Source organism: Phoenix dactylifera, chromosome 10 (genome assembly GCF_051530095.1).
Source record: "Phoenix dactylifera cultivar Ajwa chromosome 10, Ajwa_hap1_PhDact_Kaust_v1.1, whole genome shotgun sequence".
Classification (NCBI taxonomy): Eukaryota; Viridiplantae; Streptophyta; class Magnoliopsida; order Arecales; family Arecaceae; genus Phoenix; species Phoenix dactylifera.
The window spans coordinates 26419321-26436996 of record NC_143199.1 but is presented as its reverse complement, the minus strand read 5'-3'; the positions used below and the strand labels follow the sequence as shown (position 1 = coordinate 26436996).

Genomic DNA, 17676 nt, shown 5'->3' with positions numbered 1-17676 from the left:
TTACTTTTCAGTCAAGCAGTATTGGAGCATAAGAAATAAATCACTTTTTAAAAAGATGAAACATATATTTTGTTTAAGTATTTATTATAATTCTAGAATTTTACATATTTTCTTCATTTAAGTTTCTACATCGTCAATTTTAATTTGTACTGCAATGTCAAAGTAGTTTTGTTCCGATACTTTGTCACAATTTAAAATTTTATCTAAAAAATATCATTTAAATTTTTTAGTTTTATATAAATATTTAAGATATATTTTATATATAATTAATATAGGATTAACTCTGCATGGATCAATCATCAACTGCAACATAAATCTAACAAGACAGATGATTAGTAGAAATACTCATATTACAATTATCAGTATTTGCTGAGAGACAAAATGTAACGCCAATTTCCTAACTTGGGAGGTGCTATAAAACCCCTCCATTTGTCCTTCTCGTGCTCTGCATCTCGCCTTCTGCGCGCAGCTGCTGCTTTCTCCGTTTCTTCACAAATGGCGTGGCAGAGGCACAGTAGCATCTCACTCCAAGTATTTTCCTCCACATTTCCCCCTCTTCTCTCCTCTCTCTCCAGCCTCAAAACTATTATGGTGCTTACCATAGAAGAAGAGCTCTGTTCTTCTTCCTCTATCCTTTAGAGAAACAATGGAGAAAGTATGGAAATTTATAAACTTCATTATCAGCACCGCTCATTCACTCCTTCTTTTCAGTTTCTTCTCAGAGCTACTATTTTCTTTCCTTCTCCTTCTTTTTTAATAAAAATGCTATTTTTTTCGTTTCCTTCCATTTCTTCTTCTTCTCCTACTTCTAGTTTTTCCTCTCTTTTCACGAAAAACAGATCTTTTTTTTTTCAAAAAATACGATCTTCAGTCAAAAAATTTAAAAAGAAGTAATTTTTCCCCATTATCTATCCCATTTAGTCTTTCGTAGAGAAAAAGTTCCATTTTTTCTTCTCTATGCTTCAAAAAAGAAACAAAAAAGAACCAGGAAATTAAAACTACTAATCCCATACTTCTTCTTCTTTCTCTAATTTTCTCCCCTGTTTCTCTGTCCTTCTCCTCAGACTCGCATACCTCCCACCTCTTTCCAGACCCTGGCGTTATGGATTTCACTAATGGCGGTATCCATCGGAACGGCGGAATGCGCCCGGCGGAGCGTCCAGCTCCCCGGCAGCAGCCGCGATGGCGGGGTGATGCGGCCGTTCAAGTACGCGGCGACGAGCTGCCGGGCCAAAACGGCGTCGCTGACGGACTTCGGCGGGGTCGGCGACGGCAAGACCTCCAACACAAAGGCCTTCCAGGCGGCGGTGGCGCACCTGGCCCAGTTCGCCGGCGGCGGCGGTGGCGGGATGCTGTACGTGCCGGCGGGGCGGTGGCTGACGGGGCCCTTCAACCTCACCAACTCCTTCACCCTCTTCCTCCACCGCGACGCCGTCATCCTCGCCACCCAGGTCCGGCTTCCGGTCACCGCCTCCCCTCCCCCTTTTTTTCCATCTCTTTTCTTCCCTTAATGTTCCATCTTCCACAATTTATATTAATAACTAATATTAATAATTTTCATCAAGATAAGTAATAATCTGGTTTCATTCTGTGTCATGTAAACTGTGGAAGTTTACAAAGATAAAAGCTACGAAGCCTTTTGTTGTGGCTAGACACAAGTTCACATCATTCAATTAGTCTAGTTTATTGACATGTATGATGCATCTGTGCAAATAGACCAATCTTGTAATAGTAGAATAGAAGGTATCTTGTAAAAAACTAAATAATTTTCCAAATCTTTCTTACTACTTAATACTAGAAACCTTTGAATGCTAATTATCATTTTAATGTTGTTGCTTTAAAAAATATTTATTAAAACAAAAATACTTTCTAAGAAAATAGTCTCTGGAAAAAAGCGATTGATGGGAACATCTGAAGAGTGATTTCACAGAAATTATAAAAAAATTATAATCGAGACTTCTTCACCAACTAAATGACTCAACACATAATAACTGAATATTGTGATCATACATAAAGGATATTCAATTATGTCTGAAGTATGATGAGACTTTTTCAATGATCTATTTAATAATCAGATGCGACTTGTTGTTGGGAGTTTCCTTTCTCCTATTATTGCTTCTTCTATGATATTTGTTGTTTATTTATGCACTCTAGGTATATTGCTTAACATCTTCATATTCTTGTATATTTTGAGTTCAAAATTTTCTTCCACATTTTGATGAACATTAAAGTTTACCCCCTCAATAAATTATCTCCAAAAGCTAAAATATGTCTATGTTAACCAATCAGTTAGCTCTTAGTACTTTAATCATGAGCAGGAATATGATTGAAGGTAGCTATGTAGGGATTGATGTGGACAGGGATGCTCTAAGATGCATTCAGTTAAGTAAGAAAATTTATTTCTTTAGCGGAGAAGGTTGTCATTATTTTGGATGTGAAAATTGTGTGTCGAATTCTCCTTCAATGCCTGTCTCGAACATAGCTCCATATTTCTGAAGGATTTACCATGTTTTGCCAGAGCATCACTAATGTTTTTGTACCAAATAATGACTATTCTGGCTTCGCTAGGTTATGACTATTCTGCTCTGTATATACTTGCTCTTCTTTGAATAAAGTATCTTCGTGCAAAAATTTCAAAGGGAAAAAGGAAACATAAGCAAACAATTGGATAAAATCATCACAAAGAAGTGAACCATTGAAAGGCCAAAATACTTCAAGTGCAAAACATATTCTAAAAGATGATGTGGTGCTGTTATCATCAAATTGTAATAGGGATTAAATGCTTAAATACTCTAACCACAACTTTAGAACTCTACTGAATGGACCTCCAAGGAAATCTGATGTGTTTGTTGGAAAGATTAATAAACCGCTTATTTTTACATATATTAAAGAATACACATATTTTTTACACGTTCAATGAAGTACTTGATTAGAAAATATATTTCTTTCAGTAACAAGAAAAGCTAATGTCTTATGCAATGGATAACTGCAAGCTGGGTTAAGTAGTTCTTCAGATGAAAAATATCTATGATGTTGAGACCAGTAATATCAAGTACCGGTTTTTTTTTATAGTTTCTGTAGTTTGTCAATCACTGCTTCTGTTGTTGAAAGGTTTAATCTCATCTCATTTCTTATTAAGCTGCTATACTTTGAATTTTCAACAAAAGCAGACACTTGAAATTTCATTTTTGTTGGCACAGGATATGAGTGAATGGCCAGTCATTGATCCCCTGCCATCATATGGGAGAGGAAGAGATCATGCTGGTGGAAGATACAGCAGCCTCATTGGAGGATCTAACCTCACTGATGTAATTATCACAGGTATGCAATAACCATCAAACTAGTTCTTCGATACTTACTTTACTGTCATATGCTTCCAAATTATCAATTGTTAACAAGTATATAATTGTAATACCAAGAGTAAAATTAGAGTCATTGATGCCAATGCATCATGTCGAAATTTCAGGGGACAATGGAACGATTGATGGGCAGGGGGCTTTCTGGTGGCAGAAATTCCATGGAGGCAAACTTAAATACACACGCGGGTATCTCATCGAACTATTGCACACTGACCAGATCTTTATATCCAATCTTACACTGCTCAACTCTCCTGCATGGAACATCCATCCGGTCTACAGCAGGTTTAATCACTTTCTTAAACCAAATCTGAAACCATCATTTGAACATTTCTTTGAAGCCATGGTTGTAACTGAAATAATTCAACTTTGCAGCAACATTGTAATTTCGGGCATCACTATACTCGCACCAGTCCGTTCTCCAAACACGGATGGGATAAACCCAGGTACTAATGCTGTTCTGGAAATTTGGTTTGGTAATCTACATCACTCTAGCTTGCATTGATGCTGGAGGTAGCCCTTAGTATGAATGCATTGTTAAGGTTCTATAAAGCTGATCCCAGAAAGTTAAGACTTTTGATAATTGATGTCGCTGAATTGACCATAGTGCTCCATTTTTCGAGTAATGATGCTTGCATGATCTTAGCTTAGTCATGGAGCTTTGTAGAAATTTTCAGCTAGTGTGCCTTAGTTTAGACTTTCAAGCAATGTATGCCAATGAATACGACTTCTATAAAACCAAACGCAGGAAAATTTGCTTAAAGTTATTGTTCCTTAGGAACCAGCTGTTCAAATCTATAATGAAATATCCAATCTTTCCTCTATTCCTTTAAAGCTGTTTGTTCTACATGTTTCAGTAGAAAACTCAGTCATATAGACAAAAGCTTTGATTCAGCTTTTCTTATGAGTTTTTCTTCTTCTGCTAGACTCCTGCTCCCATGTTCGAATTGAGGACTGCTACATAGTCTCAGGCGATGACTGCGTTGCCATTAAGAGTGGCTGGGATGAGTATGGCATCGCTGTCGGAATGCCAAGCCAGCACATCATTATCCGAAGGCTGACCTGCATTTCCCCAACCAGTGCCGTCATCGCTCTAGGGAGCGAGATGTCAGGTGGAATTCAAGACGTGAGGGCCGAGGATATCACCGCCATCGATTCCGAGTCTGGGGTCCGAATCAAGACTGCTGTTGGGAGGGGAGCATATGTGAAAGATATCTTTGTCAGGGGGATGAATCTCAACACCATGAAGTGGGTGTTCTGGATGACTGGAAGCTACAAGTCCCACCCTGATAACAAGTATGATCCCAATGCCATTCCAGTTGTCAAAGGGATCAGTTACAGTGATGTCGTTGCCACGGATGTAACACAAGCAGCGAGGTTGGAGGGCATTTCAAATGCGCCATTTACAGGCATTTGCATTTCTAATGTCACAGTCCAGTTAGCAGCAAAGGCAAAGAAGCAGTCATGGACCTGCACTGATGTTGAGGGTGTGTCTAAGGGAGTGAGTCCTACACCTTGTGCTTCACTACCAGATCAGGGTGCCGGTGCTGAGCCATGCCCGTTCCCTACCGACAGACTACCTATTGATGATATAGTATTCGAGGAGTGCTCATACACGAGCTAATAATCTTTGAGGTTGCATTGCATATGGTTCATATAGTTTTTATCAAGTCAATCCTCATGTACAATGGTGGCTAGCAGCAGAGCTTTTGTGTGCTTCTAGCTTGTTGATGCTTAAGGTTTGTTATGTGGATGTTAAAGGTTTCATAAGTAATCCATACCTCCTTGGTGTGTTAGATCTGAGTTCCTAAATTTCAAAGTTTTATAATATTTCCACATAACTTGATTCCAGAGGACTGTATGCTAAAAATGCATGATGCCATGATATTATTAGTTGGATGGGGTTTCACCTTCATTTTGATAGAAATGCTACATTAATATTGAACAAAGAAAGACTCTGCAATTGACAAGGAGATCCTAGTGAAGCAATACAATGTTGATACAGATATTGAGGTGACTAGTGCATTTAAGCTTCAGAGTTCATACTTTTCTTCAGGTGGTAATGGAAAAGCTTCGTAGTTCATACAAGAATGTGCAATCAAATATTCTGTTGCTCCTTGAAAGCCAGAATGGTATCAAATGTATAGGATGAAGTTTTATTATAGCATGTCCATTATCAAATTTGTTAGCTTCTCTTTATTTGAGAAAAAAATAATTTGTCAAAAATAACTTCTCTTTATTAATAGAAAAAACAAAGATAATGCATTAGCTTATATTGACAATAAAGGCCATATGAAGAGATTAAACAATCTGTTGCCACAAATTTATTCTATCTACTCCATCTGTATACAATGCAAACTCCAGGAGGGTTGTCTCAGGGCTACAACAGTGACTTAATCTTTTGATCATCATCCATGCGCATCACCTGTAACTCAAGTATTACCATGTAAAGTGAACTCCCAAAGGATCCACAAGCGTTTCCATGACTTTCTATCCCTCTTTTACGGATGATTATGATCCCATTTAACCAAACAAAAAGTTATGAAAAGAATAAATGCCATCACATTTTTATTATTTAAGTTATTTGAATTATTTGGCGTGATTGATGAAGATTAATTCTTGACAACGTATATATATCACTACGGGTTTTTGCGATCTCATCAACCAATAGTATGTCTAATGTTCTTTTCGTTTTCCTGTCAAATTGACTTGCACATCCACATTTTTTCTCTCCCCAAATATCATCTAGAACAACATTAATTGGAAGCTATTTGCCAATAAACAAGTTAATTTACAAAGATTCTGACTGCTGTACTGCAGGAGCTTCACCAAGGGAACTCACAATACTTGTACATTAAACTTTCCACAGCAGCAAGACGCAATGCAGACTTATTTCCTATGCCTCTCTTCAAACACCAATTCCCAATTCGAAGTACTACATCTACGATAACATGGTATAAGCTGAAAGACTAATTAAGGAGAAAAGATGGCCAATATAAGACAGGATAATCCAAAAAACTTAATTATCTACTTCCCTGCCAATGATTTGAGGTAAATGAATAGAATCTTCTAAAAGAGTTTAAAGATTACGGACTAATAACATTTCTAAACAGTGGCTGAAGCATATGGGCACCATAACATTTCCATGTAATTCTAACACAAAGAGCAACTGTTTCTCAAATAAATAGTCCAAAGCAAAGACCTGCATACAACATGGATTTCTTTTTGAAATATCGAGTCACCTTTGTTTTCTCATGCTCTGGCTCAACTTCAAACTCACAATACAACAGACTAGAAGTAGAATGGGTAGATGACTTAAGCTTCTACTGGCTTCAGGCCACTCACCCATACTGTTATATACTGGGCAGCAATTTTGATTCAAAGGGCAAAGCATAGTTACAAATACTATCAATTACCTTCAGCAATGTATAGCACATACACGAAAATTTCTCTAGTGCACAGGATCTGGATTAAATTTCAAAGTTTCCCTCCAGATGAGTTCTTTAATGTCTTCTTCAGTAAATGATGGCTGTTCAAAATCAAAACTGAACGGAGCCGGGCAGACAGGTTCATCATTAATATCATGATAAGATGCCAAATAAGGGTGACAGAGAGCAGCATCAACTGCAGGAAGACAATGGTTCAAAAATTTTATATGTTGCAAATTAGAACAGAAACCTTTAAAATATTGATATACCTGTAATTCTCTTGCTTGGATCAAACACTAGCATTCTCTCTAATAAATCAACAGCTCCACTAGACTTATCGGGAAACCTAGCCCGGAATGGTTGACTTGGGTATTGGGGGAGCTGCCTCACATACCTTCGGGCATTATCGCTTCGAAGAAACCCAAGGCTTGAGTCATCTGGTGAACCTATTAGCTTTTCAAAATGATAGAACACAATGTCATTTAATCTTATCCATCGCATCATTCTATATAATGCTAGAAGAATGCTTTCATATAATAATTTTGCGAGGTAGAAACGGCACACTGAAAATGAAATTTTTCAATCTATTCAAGCCTTTTGCTTGGAGATAACACAAACACACACACAGAGAGAGAGAGAGAGAGTTAACTCTACACTAAAGATCTAGATACAGATGTGCAGTATGATGATTTGTAAGTGGAATTTAGGTAGTTGAGTTTTGCTGAGCTTTAAACCACATCTCTATTAGTTAGAGAGAAAAACCGAAGAACTAATTTAACCATAAAAATAGTATTTAATTTGTCACAATGTTTAACAATAGGAGCATGAATAAACCAAAATCATGATTGTTATCAACATAGAATTTCACTCTCATGAAACCGCAAAGAGAAATGCTTCCTAGATTGTGCCTCTTTTACTATAGTGTCATCAGTTCCCTGAAATTATATTATAGACAACACCTCTCCATGCTTACAAACTTGTACTGATGTGGAGTAGCAAACTTGCACACAGATTTCAACTTATAAATGGATAATGGTTAACCATGGAAGCGTGCAACACACTGTATCATAGTTCATGGGAAAATATGCATATCAGGGCACTCTGGTTAGTCTGATAAACAGATTTCTCAATCTTGTTCCAAGAGCATATATTTCTTTTTTCAAATTTCAATTCAAGATAGGTCAGATGCTGTCAGCAGAACCACTAGAAAATAAACAGTCAATAAGGTTACTTGTAGAAATACAATTTCAGACATGATATCTTACTTTAACAATATTTTTAGATATATCAATGTATATCAGACATGATATATTATTTTAACAACATTTTTAGATATACCAATGCCGACACAAAAATGCAATAATCAAGAAGTCAGTCCATTAAACCAACCAAGTTTGCCACATTGAACAGGGAAAAAATCAGATGCAGTGTATACGATATCTATCAATCAGTAAATCTGACTGAAAATTATGTACTGATAAGTAGACCGTGACACAGATAATACTTAAAGGTATCACATATTGCCAACATGCTCTTTGAACTTGCCAATACTTGAAATTTAAACATATAAATCCCTTTTATGCTCATAGATTCTGAATAAAAATGGATGGATGTCCAAGATGCTGGCCAGAGGTCTGCTTTTGATTGGTGACCTGTAGTTTATGATGCACTGACATGGCTTCCCTAATGTAATATAAATGCATCTTCGTTGGAATAGTAAAAAGTTATAAATAGAAAAAATAGAACAAAACAATGAAGAACTTAACCTAACAATTATGGTGGGGGAGGGAAAGAAGACCGTCTAGTTGCTGAAGTACCAAAGGAAAAACATCATTGTTGAGCAATATGTATACCAAGTTGCCATAAGATTGAATGAATTGATAAATGTCATTATTGTTCAGCTGGAAATTCATCTAAGAGTAACAACCATAGAAACTGGTTTATGCATAGAAATATCTCAAGATCATACCTCAGTTATCAGCCTTAGCTGATGAACATAGTCTTTTCCAGGAAATAGTGGCTCTCGGGTCATGATTTCACCAAGTATGCATCCTACTGACCAAATATCAATTGCTGCAGTGTACTCTGAACAATTAAGAAGCAACTCAGGTGCCCGATACCAACGAGTGACAACATACTCCGTCATAAAGTCTGTTTCAGAAGTTGTCCTCGCCAGTCCAAAATCTCCTATTTTAAGGTCACAATTTGCATTTACGAGCAAATTGCTAGGCTTAAGGTCTCGGTGCAAGACATGTGCTGAATGCACATATTTCAGCCCACGAAGTAACTGATAAAGGAAAAACTGCCAAGTGCATTGCATTCGAAAATCATGCATGATCAGATTGCAAGACAGTAAAAGATAACTGATGCTTATATTCTAGAGAGTATTATCATGCAGCAAGATCACAATGCCCTAAATCACTTAAATTACCAGCCAAAAATATTACAAAAGGCTTCAATGAATAGCAAATAGAATAGCAACATCACCCCTAACACCACCATAAAACCACAAATAGGTAATAGATGATATCAATTATCTTATGGATATATAAATAAAAGCTTCAGGAAGAGCCTGGCAGTCCTGACTGTGGCAACAAGCTCTGCTAACCTCATTGAAAGCTCTACAACCACGATAAATAATTCATTTTTTACCTCTCAGACTTATGGTTACCACACACTCTAGATATCTAAACTTGATCGACTAAGGTAAAAAATGTTGACAATGTAGGACAAGAATAGAACAAATGAACGTGTTCATTCTTGATTGAATTCACAAATGCAACAACTTGCAATTTAACAAAAGTTCCAAAAAAGAAATCATGAGAATGGTGGATGAGGAGGGGAAAAAAGAAAAGCAACAAAACATGAGAAAGCAAGTTATTAAAAAAAAGGAAAAAGGAAAGCATGCACATTTTATAAATTCCAGAAACAGCTCACATGCAGTTCAGATGCAACACAGATTCCAGAAAAAAACTTGTGTTTACTTTGTCTATAGAAATAATTCGATGAAAAAGTCAGAGCATGGAAGCAGGTGGATAAATTTAAAAAAGCAAGGTGATTGGAATGGGAAAACAGCAGTCATAACAAAGACTGTTATGTTAAACAGGAAACAATGAAGATTTTGAGATTTGAAACAGTTACAAAAAGGAGAATAAAAATAAGGATCAGCCTTGCTGCAGAATCATCAAAATTGACTATAGCATAGAATCTGAAGAGGATGAGATGATAGAATAATGGACATGATACTCACAGAAGTTGTTAAACAAGAACAACGCTGGATTAACAGTGTTATGAGAGAAACATACATGAGGGAGGGAAGAGAAAATCTACTAGATTAAAACAATCAAAGGAACTCTTGAAGGAATGAAAAGAAATAAGACTGGAATCAGATCCACCAACATATAAAAAATATCTGAGTAAATTTGATTGGCTTGGCTTATTTAATCAGGTCTTAAGGGAAAAGGAAAATAGAATACAAAAGTATATGTTCCTAACAGAGAATCAAACTTATGATTCATACTATAAGCAACTTCTACTGTAATAAAATAAAGATTCAGACTTGTAACAAGGACCACAGAAAATAAATTTAGCATCATGCAAGAAAAAGGCAAATGATTTAGGGGAATCTTTTATTCAGATATTAGAAAAAAAACAAAGTAAACAGGAATTATTTACACAGACTTCATTGATTCAAAAAGAAATCTGAAAACAGGAGTATTCAAGGACATCTGGAGGGTCTTTATGTTGTAGCCTTCTTCCAAAGAGCAAGGAATACAGTTCCAAGCATGTGAAAGGACATTCCTAATGCTTGTTGTGCTTTATAAGATATCTTGTAACCCAAGCATACATCTTGGACCTCTTGAAGGGTACCAGACATCTAAACCTAACCATTCTGCACATTTTGCCTCCTTTGAAATAATGCAAGCAATACCTGCATTTTAACTTCATCCTGCATGCATTCCGAATCCTTTGGAATGCCTCCATATCAAATTTATGTCGCCAATTCTATACAAAGAAAGGATCGATGAAAATTTGAAAAATAAAATCAATAATATGGTTAAATTTTTATATTTGAATAACATAATCGTTATGACATATAATAATATCAAAATTAATTGCTAAAACTATAAATATTTAATTGTAAAATTATTCTTTGATGAATTGCTCCTAATTTATAATTTAAAACAATCATGTTTATTTAAAAGAGACAAGCACACAAAATTACTCAATTTTATCACCAAGAAATAGTGATGTTTTTAGCAAGAAGTAAAAGGTGTCTCATTGCATGAGGCTAGGGTCCAGAGAGGGTCAGATGTACGCAACATTATTCTCGCATGTGGAGAGGTTGCTTTTGCATTTTGGACCTATGATGTCCAGGTCACAGTAGAGCAACCTTACTGTTGCACCAAGACCCACCCTCTATTTTGAGCAAGAAGTAGTGACAATAATTATCCAACAGAGAAGTAAGTTTAGACCATGGATTTGGTGGACCATCCAAAAATCCAAGAAAAGCGTCAATGTTCAATAACACTTGGATGGCTTTATCTTGGATTATTTAAAAAATCTTTTTTTTTGGGAAAAGGTTTTGAAAAACTCTATCTTCCCTATATGGTTTGATATGGATTTGTTAAAGATGCCCTAAAGCAAAAATTGGTTGGACATTGAGTGAGGTGAAAATTGGGGTAGGAGGATTTCTTCATGATAATTGGATCGGTTAGAATCAACTAATAGCAAGTGAGTCTAGAACTGTTAGGGCACTTAAATTGTGTCTGGGCAATTGTATGAACTTGTGCAGAAGACCAATATGGACATGTAAAAGCTATAGATAATAGGCTTCCAGTAACCTAAAGACATGGTACACAAAATTAATTTCCGCTTAAATCATGATATACGAACATTACGAAACAAGAAAAATAAGAAACAAGTCCAACTATGCATTTATGGAACTACTTCTTAAGTATGCAAGAATAAATACCAGAGAGATTGCAAGCGCCAAACCTGGCAATGGTCATCAGTCAATGGCTGGTCGGAGCGAATTATCTGATGAAGATCAGTATCCATTAATTCATAAACAATATAGACATCATTGAAGTTTTCCCTTTTTGGAGGGCGTATGATATCCTTTATTGCAATAACCTGTGACCAATAATTAATCAAGTTGTCAAAGATGTATGGATTCTATAAAGGGGAGCTAGCACATAAACAAATAATTCCAACAATAAGGCAAGGATAATAGTTGTTCAAGGAATACAAAGAAATCATGAATAAAGAGAAACCCCTCGTACAAAAATATTTTAGAAACAGTAAGTGTAAAAGAACCATTAAATCAGTAAGATGGATGTCAAACCAGATCAAACTCATTACACTGCACAGGGGGCACGAGTATATCTAACATATATTCCAAACTACAGCAGTACAAACCTAGGAAAATTAGTATAACTGAAGAAGAAGATGAAATATCTGCAGTGAAACCATAAATTCTGGATGGCTAGAAATTCTTCAAAAGATCACCTCCAACAGAAACTTGCTGAATAGATTGTAGCAGGACTAATAAAAGCTATATAGTTTCTATTGTTTTAACAATGATAACCTTATAGAACTCTAATTTACAGAAATCTACCCTTGCAAGAGTGTCTACAGTTATGCTAGCAGTTGTTTGAACAAAGAAACATGGAGACAGCTAAGGACCTTAATACATGGCTACTTCAAAATAACATAGCCAAAAAGAATGATCATGTTCAAAAGGAGCAGCCTAACATAGAGGTATTCTTAACTACCAGCAGAAAAAATATGACATATTACCACATATTACCACAGAGGAGCATCTTTACAGGACTCCTATCCCCGCATTGGCAAGCAGTATGCAAAATCATAGAAGTGACTATCCAACAATTTCTATGCAGATGCTTCAGCACTGCATAAGCATTTAATTAACAAATAATACAGGCAGGGTGTTTTCTCTCATGGTATTATTTTACAATTTTATGCTATGATGAAATAGTTTCCTTGGAAGAGGAGAAATCAACAGTTTCAATGCCTAATGCTTGTTATCTAAAAGCTTGATGCAGTCAAGCAACTTTGCGAAGTCTTTGTTAATGAATCCTTACCTCATAACCCTGTGATACTGGTAACAAAGACAATAATTGAAAAATGATGTTGAGGAAGAATTTACAACTGATAAAACTGCTACTAATCAAATAGATAGCATGATTCAAAAGGATCAGTTGGATGCTAAAAGATGTTACATTGACTACAACCAGTAAGTTGAACTCACATTTTCATGATTCATGTGACGAAGAAGCTTTATTTCTCTTAAAGTTCGTTTGGCATCAATTCGGTTATCAAATGAATTGCCAATCTTCTTAATAGCAACCTCTTCGCCTGTCTGTGAATTCACAGCAGCACTGCAGGACAAGGAGAAAAAAAGGTGATTCAGTCTACAGAGTATTAACCATTAGTTCTAAGGATCAAACTGTTAAAGATAAATTCTTCAGTGTAGTGGATATAACGGGAAACAATTCTTGAGTAATGAAATTACTTACAAATAGGAGTTGTTTAAACAAGGAAATCTCTTATGAGAGACATTAAACAAGAAAGAAAGGCTCAAGTGGAAAAGAAGGAAAGAGTAATATAAACAAGAAATGCTCTACGTACTCCATGAGAGGCCATCATACTTTCCCGCCCAGAAATGAAGGCCACTGCTTTTAGACTTCATGAGGCTATGTACATCTATGACTAGAAAGCATACAACAACAAGAGAATGTGTCCCTACCTGAGCCCCCTTCGATATTGGAGAGCGCTGCCCGTGGAGCCATTGCAGATGAACGTGTACTCAGAAGAGATTGCTCTCCAAAACCCAACTTGTCCAATTTGGGCTAAGCCCTCTAGCAGCTAGCAACTGTTGGCGAACCCTCTAGCATAGAAAGGTCACAAGCCTTCTTGGGTCTAATTTAAGAAAAATGTTCGAGACCTTTCTCTGAGGACACCAGAGGACAACTTCCTATAACCTTGTTACACAGTCTATAACTAGCTAGACTAGTCCTGACCTTGAGGAAGGCAGACTGAGAGGACTCAACAACCAAATGCAGCACCAGGGCCAGAAGTTGTGCTGAAAATCTTGGAGACACCCTTAAGGAGTCTCATAAGCCTATATTCTGAAACTAAACCCAGCAGCATCTTCTTTCTTAGGAATGAGGACCATTTTCCATGAGGGTGAAATGCGACAAACCCTGGCCCCTAGAAGAAAGACTGAGAGGAGCTCACAAATGTTCTTATTGACAAAACCCTGGTAGAAGAATAACAGGAACTAACTGGCACAAAGATCTGTCCCTCTAAAATCCAAGCTGCAGACCTCAGCACATCAAGAAACATCTAATCCAAAGCATAGGGCGATAGCGAAGATTGCGAGTAAAGGAGGGAGGACTTACGAAGATCTCTATCCAATGAGACTGATTTTCCCTCGTGATCGACATTCCAAATGGTGCTGAAGTGCCTCATGGTGTTTGTGATTTTACCAAAGCAAATAGTGCTGAGGTCCCCTTTACAAAGCTACAAGACCCTAGATCACTCTCTCCAGAGTGTTTCCTCCAACTTCAGGCATTTGCTGTGGATATAATTTTGCATCTATATGACTGGCCTGCTCAGCCTTCTAGAGCACTCTGGTCTCTTTAATGTATCCTCATTTCTTTTTGAAGAGTCTAGTTTTGATGATATTTCAAACCTCTCTTTTTCAATCATTTAGCCATTTCTAGAGACATCTAAAGTAATCATTAAAACAAAGAACACTGATTGAACTTGAGAAGGACTGAGTTCCAGAAGTCCCTAACTAAAGGTGAAACCCTCCACCTAACACCAAAACTTCTCAAAAGAAACTGCTTCATCTCCCTCATAATGAAACCACAACTTCACAAAACCAATCATTGAGCTCATGGATAGGTTTAGGCAGCAATCTAGAGGACCCCTAGGAAACTTGGATTTCCAATTCAAAGAGATGAGGGCATGATCAAGACATGATGAATCCCCTACCTTCTAATAGCAGGTCCACCAAATCGAGCTCTCTGATTGCAATCCCAAACTCATCCGCATCACACCTATAACTTCGCCTGAAGTAAACCTTGTGAAGTTGAAGTCACCTGTGGCAACCAAGACAAGGAGAGGCCTGCCTCGTGGCCCTTAACTTAACTCATACCGGAGTAGAAGCTGAAGAATTCTACCAAGTTGTCCCCCCCCCCCCCCCCACACACAAAAAAAGTCATTGATCATCACGGGAAAAACACCAGAGGACGCTAGTAAACTCTTCTTGGGATTATTTTTCTAAAATTTCTGGACAACACCCAAGCGTTTGTGAACAAATAAAAAAGTGATTGTTTTTTTTTTTCTCTTCCTTTTACTTCAGTTAAATGACCAATAATCCACAAAAAGAAAAGAAGCCTATGTAAGGAAAGAATTAATTCCCCAGTACAGAATCTTAATTGATATCCGAATCAGAATCAGTACAAAAACCTAAACTTGATGTGCATGCCAGAAAGAAAAGATTTTGAGATGCAAATACAAGTTAATTAATCGATTAATCGAAGGAGGATTGCAAGCGAGATGAAATCGTCTCACCAAATAATGCCGTAGGCCCCACGACCGACGGGCCGAATCGGCGGGACGTACTTGGCAGTGACCTCGAAGATGTTGCCGTACACATTGTACTGCACGTAACGGCCGCCGTGGGTGGGCACGCCCTTGATGTGCCCCTCCCCGGAGCCAGACCCCATCTCCATCTTCCCCGTCGCCACCAACCTCTTCGCTTCTCTCTCTTTCTGCTCTCTTTGTCTCTCTCTCGTGCGCGCGCTCTCTCTCTGGGTTTTGGGCTCCAGAAAGGGGGTCAGGAGGAGCAGGAGGAGGTCATGGGGAGGAGGAGAAGGCGCTGGGTCTGAGGGAAAAGATGGGAGGAAAAGAGGGGAGAGGAGAAAAAGGCGAGGGCTTGGGAGGTGGAAGCCCGTGAAAAGAGAGCTGGGGTTCCATCGATCCACGTCTCTTTTTCTCTTCCATCGCTCTCGCTGCTCTTCTACCTCTTCTTCTACTACTTTTCGGTATTCAAAGTCTACACATATAGTTTCCCCCTTTTGCGCGTTGGACTGGGATGGGAACGGGATCCGACCCCACGAGAAAGCGGAAACGCAGAATAAGAAGGGAGGTAAACGTGGCAGTCCGTGGAATCGTCAGCCCCTACGGCGGCTCTCGTGGGAGAGGCCTCGTCAGCATTACCCAAAAACTTATCTCGTTAACTACCAAAAAATTAAAAATAATTTATATAAATAATTTATTTAGCTTAAAAAGATTAAAAAAATGCTGCAAGATTTTTTTTCCTCTTTCTTGCACCAAAAGTTTCTGTGCTTGTCGCAGATAATGATCGGTAGAAAAGTCTAAATCTGGGTTGTTGAGAATCTTTTTCGAGCTTAAAAAAATTATTTTTTATTTATAAATAAATAATATTGTGAGGACCCACCAAACACACCAAAATATTTTCGGCGCCACGTGTGTAGAACTTGGACACTATAAATTTTAAATAGATTTAACTCAAAGCTCAATTAAAAAAATATATAATTTAGACTCGAAGTTTGATTTATGGTCAACGCTATTTCTCATAAATGCAAATTGGTAAAGCACATTAGAGAAGGTTGATTTAAAATAATAATATTATTTTTTCTTTTTTTTTGTGATCAGCAATTTTTATTTGTCCAGAAATATTTTTTCTTAGCAGAAATATCTTATTTTGGATTTTACTGAACCATCAAATTTCTACTATGTGTATTTATAAAAATAATTTTATAATTTTCATCACTTTATAGCTTACTTTGTTCCTCAATTATCACTCAGGCTAGTGGCATAATTATTCTATAAATCCTAAATATGAAGCCTCTTTACTATAAAATCCAAATGCTGATAAGATTTTTTTTTTACAAAATCTCCTATATTTTTTTACCAAAAAATAAAATAATTTTTTTTTTTCAAATCTGCTATGGAAGCCAACCCATATGCCCATTGAGACAAGTGGATCCAATACATGAAAGCGAATATAAATACTGCTAAATAAAATATGGAAACTGCATATGCCCTCAAAATGAAATATTGCAAGCTTTATAAAGTCAAGAGAAGCAACTAAAGTGTTTGATATTTGAATACTGTAAATCTTGCTCAAAAACTTTAATATTTTTTTTAAATATTTTGTTATTTGGTTTGGATTTCAGACAGTTAAAAAGTTCAAATTAAAAGCTTAGGATGAATCCACAAATATATAAAACCAATTTATATCCCCTTCAACTGCTGATAACCCGATCCAAAATCCGCACCCGACAACCCGAACCAAACCTGATCTGCAGACTTGGCCCATGCAACCCGACCGGACTTCTTGATTTGAACAAGGGCAGTAGAGCCCTCCTCTTTTCATTGATCTCCTCTCCGCCCTAGTCTACCGCCTCCCACAGGCCTTCCGGCAATCGTCGCCAACGACAAACTCCTCCGCCATGTGGCTATGACTCTGATGTAGAAGTAAAAAGTGATGATGAGAGGTCAGTTTTAACTCATCTAAAGTAAGATGAAATGCTGGAGCTTTTAATTAAGTATGAATTTTCTTTTCTTGTTAGTTTTGGTTAAAAGTTGTGATTACACTTCCAAGTGTAAGGTTCTCACCTGTTGGAAATTCTGAATGATAAATTTTTAATTATATGAAACCTACATAGTAGAAGTCTGAAAGGGTTGCCATTAGTGTGAGTGGGGGTCATAAAATTTCTTGAAACTTTGATGGATTGTGCCTTTATTCTTGAAACTAATCCCATATATGTGGAAGAAGATCTTGTTAGGCACTAAGGTATGTGAATATCAATTTACAGTTACCAAATTTT

The 17676-nt window shown here is 37.1% G+C and overlaps 2 protein-coding genes across 5 annotated transcripts; one reads left to right on the top strand and one right to left on the bottom strand.

Moving 5' to 3' along the window:
• The first annotated feature begins 294 nt into the window (after positions 1-294).
• Positions 295-5152, top strand: LOC103710697 (putative polygalacturonase). Of its 4 annotated transcripts, none has more exons than XM_089925848.1 (6): positions 295-531; positions 1065-1451; positions 3201-3321; positions 3467-3641; positions 3732-3802; positions 4283-5152. In XM_089925848.1, exons 1-6 carry the CDS (start codon positions 496-498, stop codon positions 4978-4980), a joined length of 1488 nt encoding a protein of 495 aa, XP_089781974.1. In that variant the 5' UTR covers positions 295-495; the 3' UTR covers positions 4981-5152. The 4 variants fall into 4 exon arrangements, with proteins under 4 accessions (XP_089781974.1, XP_008794778.4, XP_089781975.1 ...); XM_008796556.6 differs by having other exon boundaries at positions 374-531; positions 1092-1451; XM_089925849.1 differs by having other exon boundaries at positions 448-655.
• Positions 5153-6504: 1352 nt separating this feature from the next.
• LOC103710737 (mitogen-activated protein kinase 2-like) lies at positions 6505-15892 on the bottom strand. Its single transcript, XM_017843699.5, has 6 exons — positions 15392-15892; positions 13059-13188; positions 11783-11920; positions 8754-9086; positions 7054-7237; positions 6505-6980 (listed from the first exon to the last, which is right to left on the bottom strand). The coding sequence occupies exons 1-6, from the start codon at positions 15550-15552 to the stop codon at positions 6808-6810; spliced, it is 1119 nt and encodes a 372-aa protein (XP_017699188.4). The 5' UTR covers positions 15553-15892; the 3' UTR covers positions 6505-6807.
• Positions 15893-17676: the final 1784 nt, after the last annotated feature.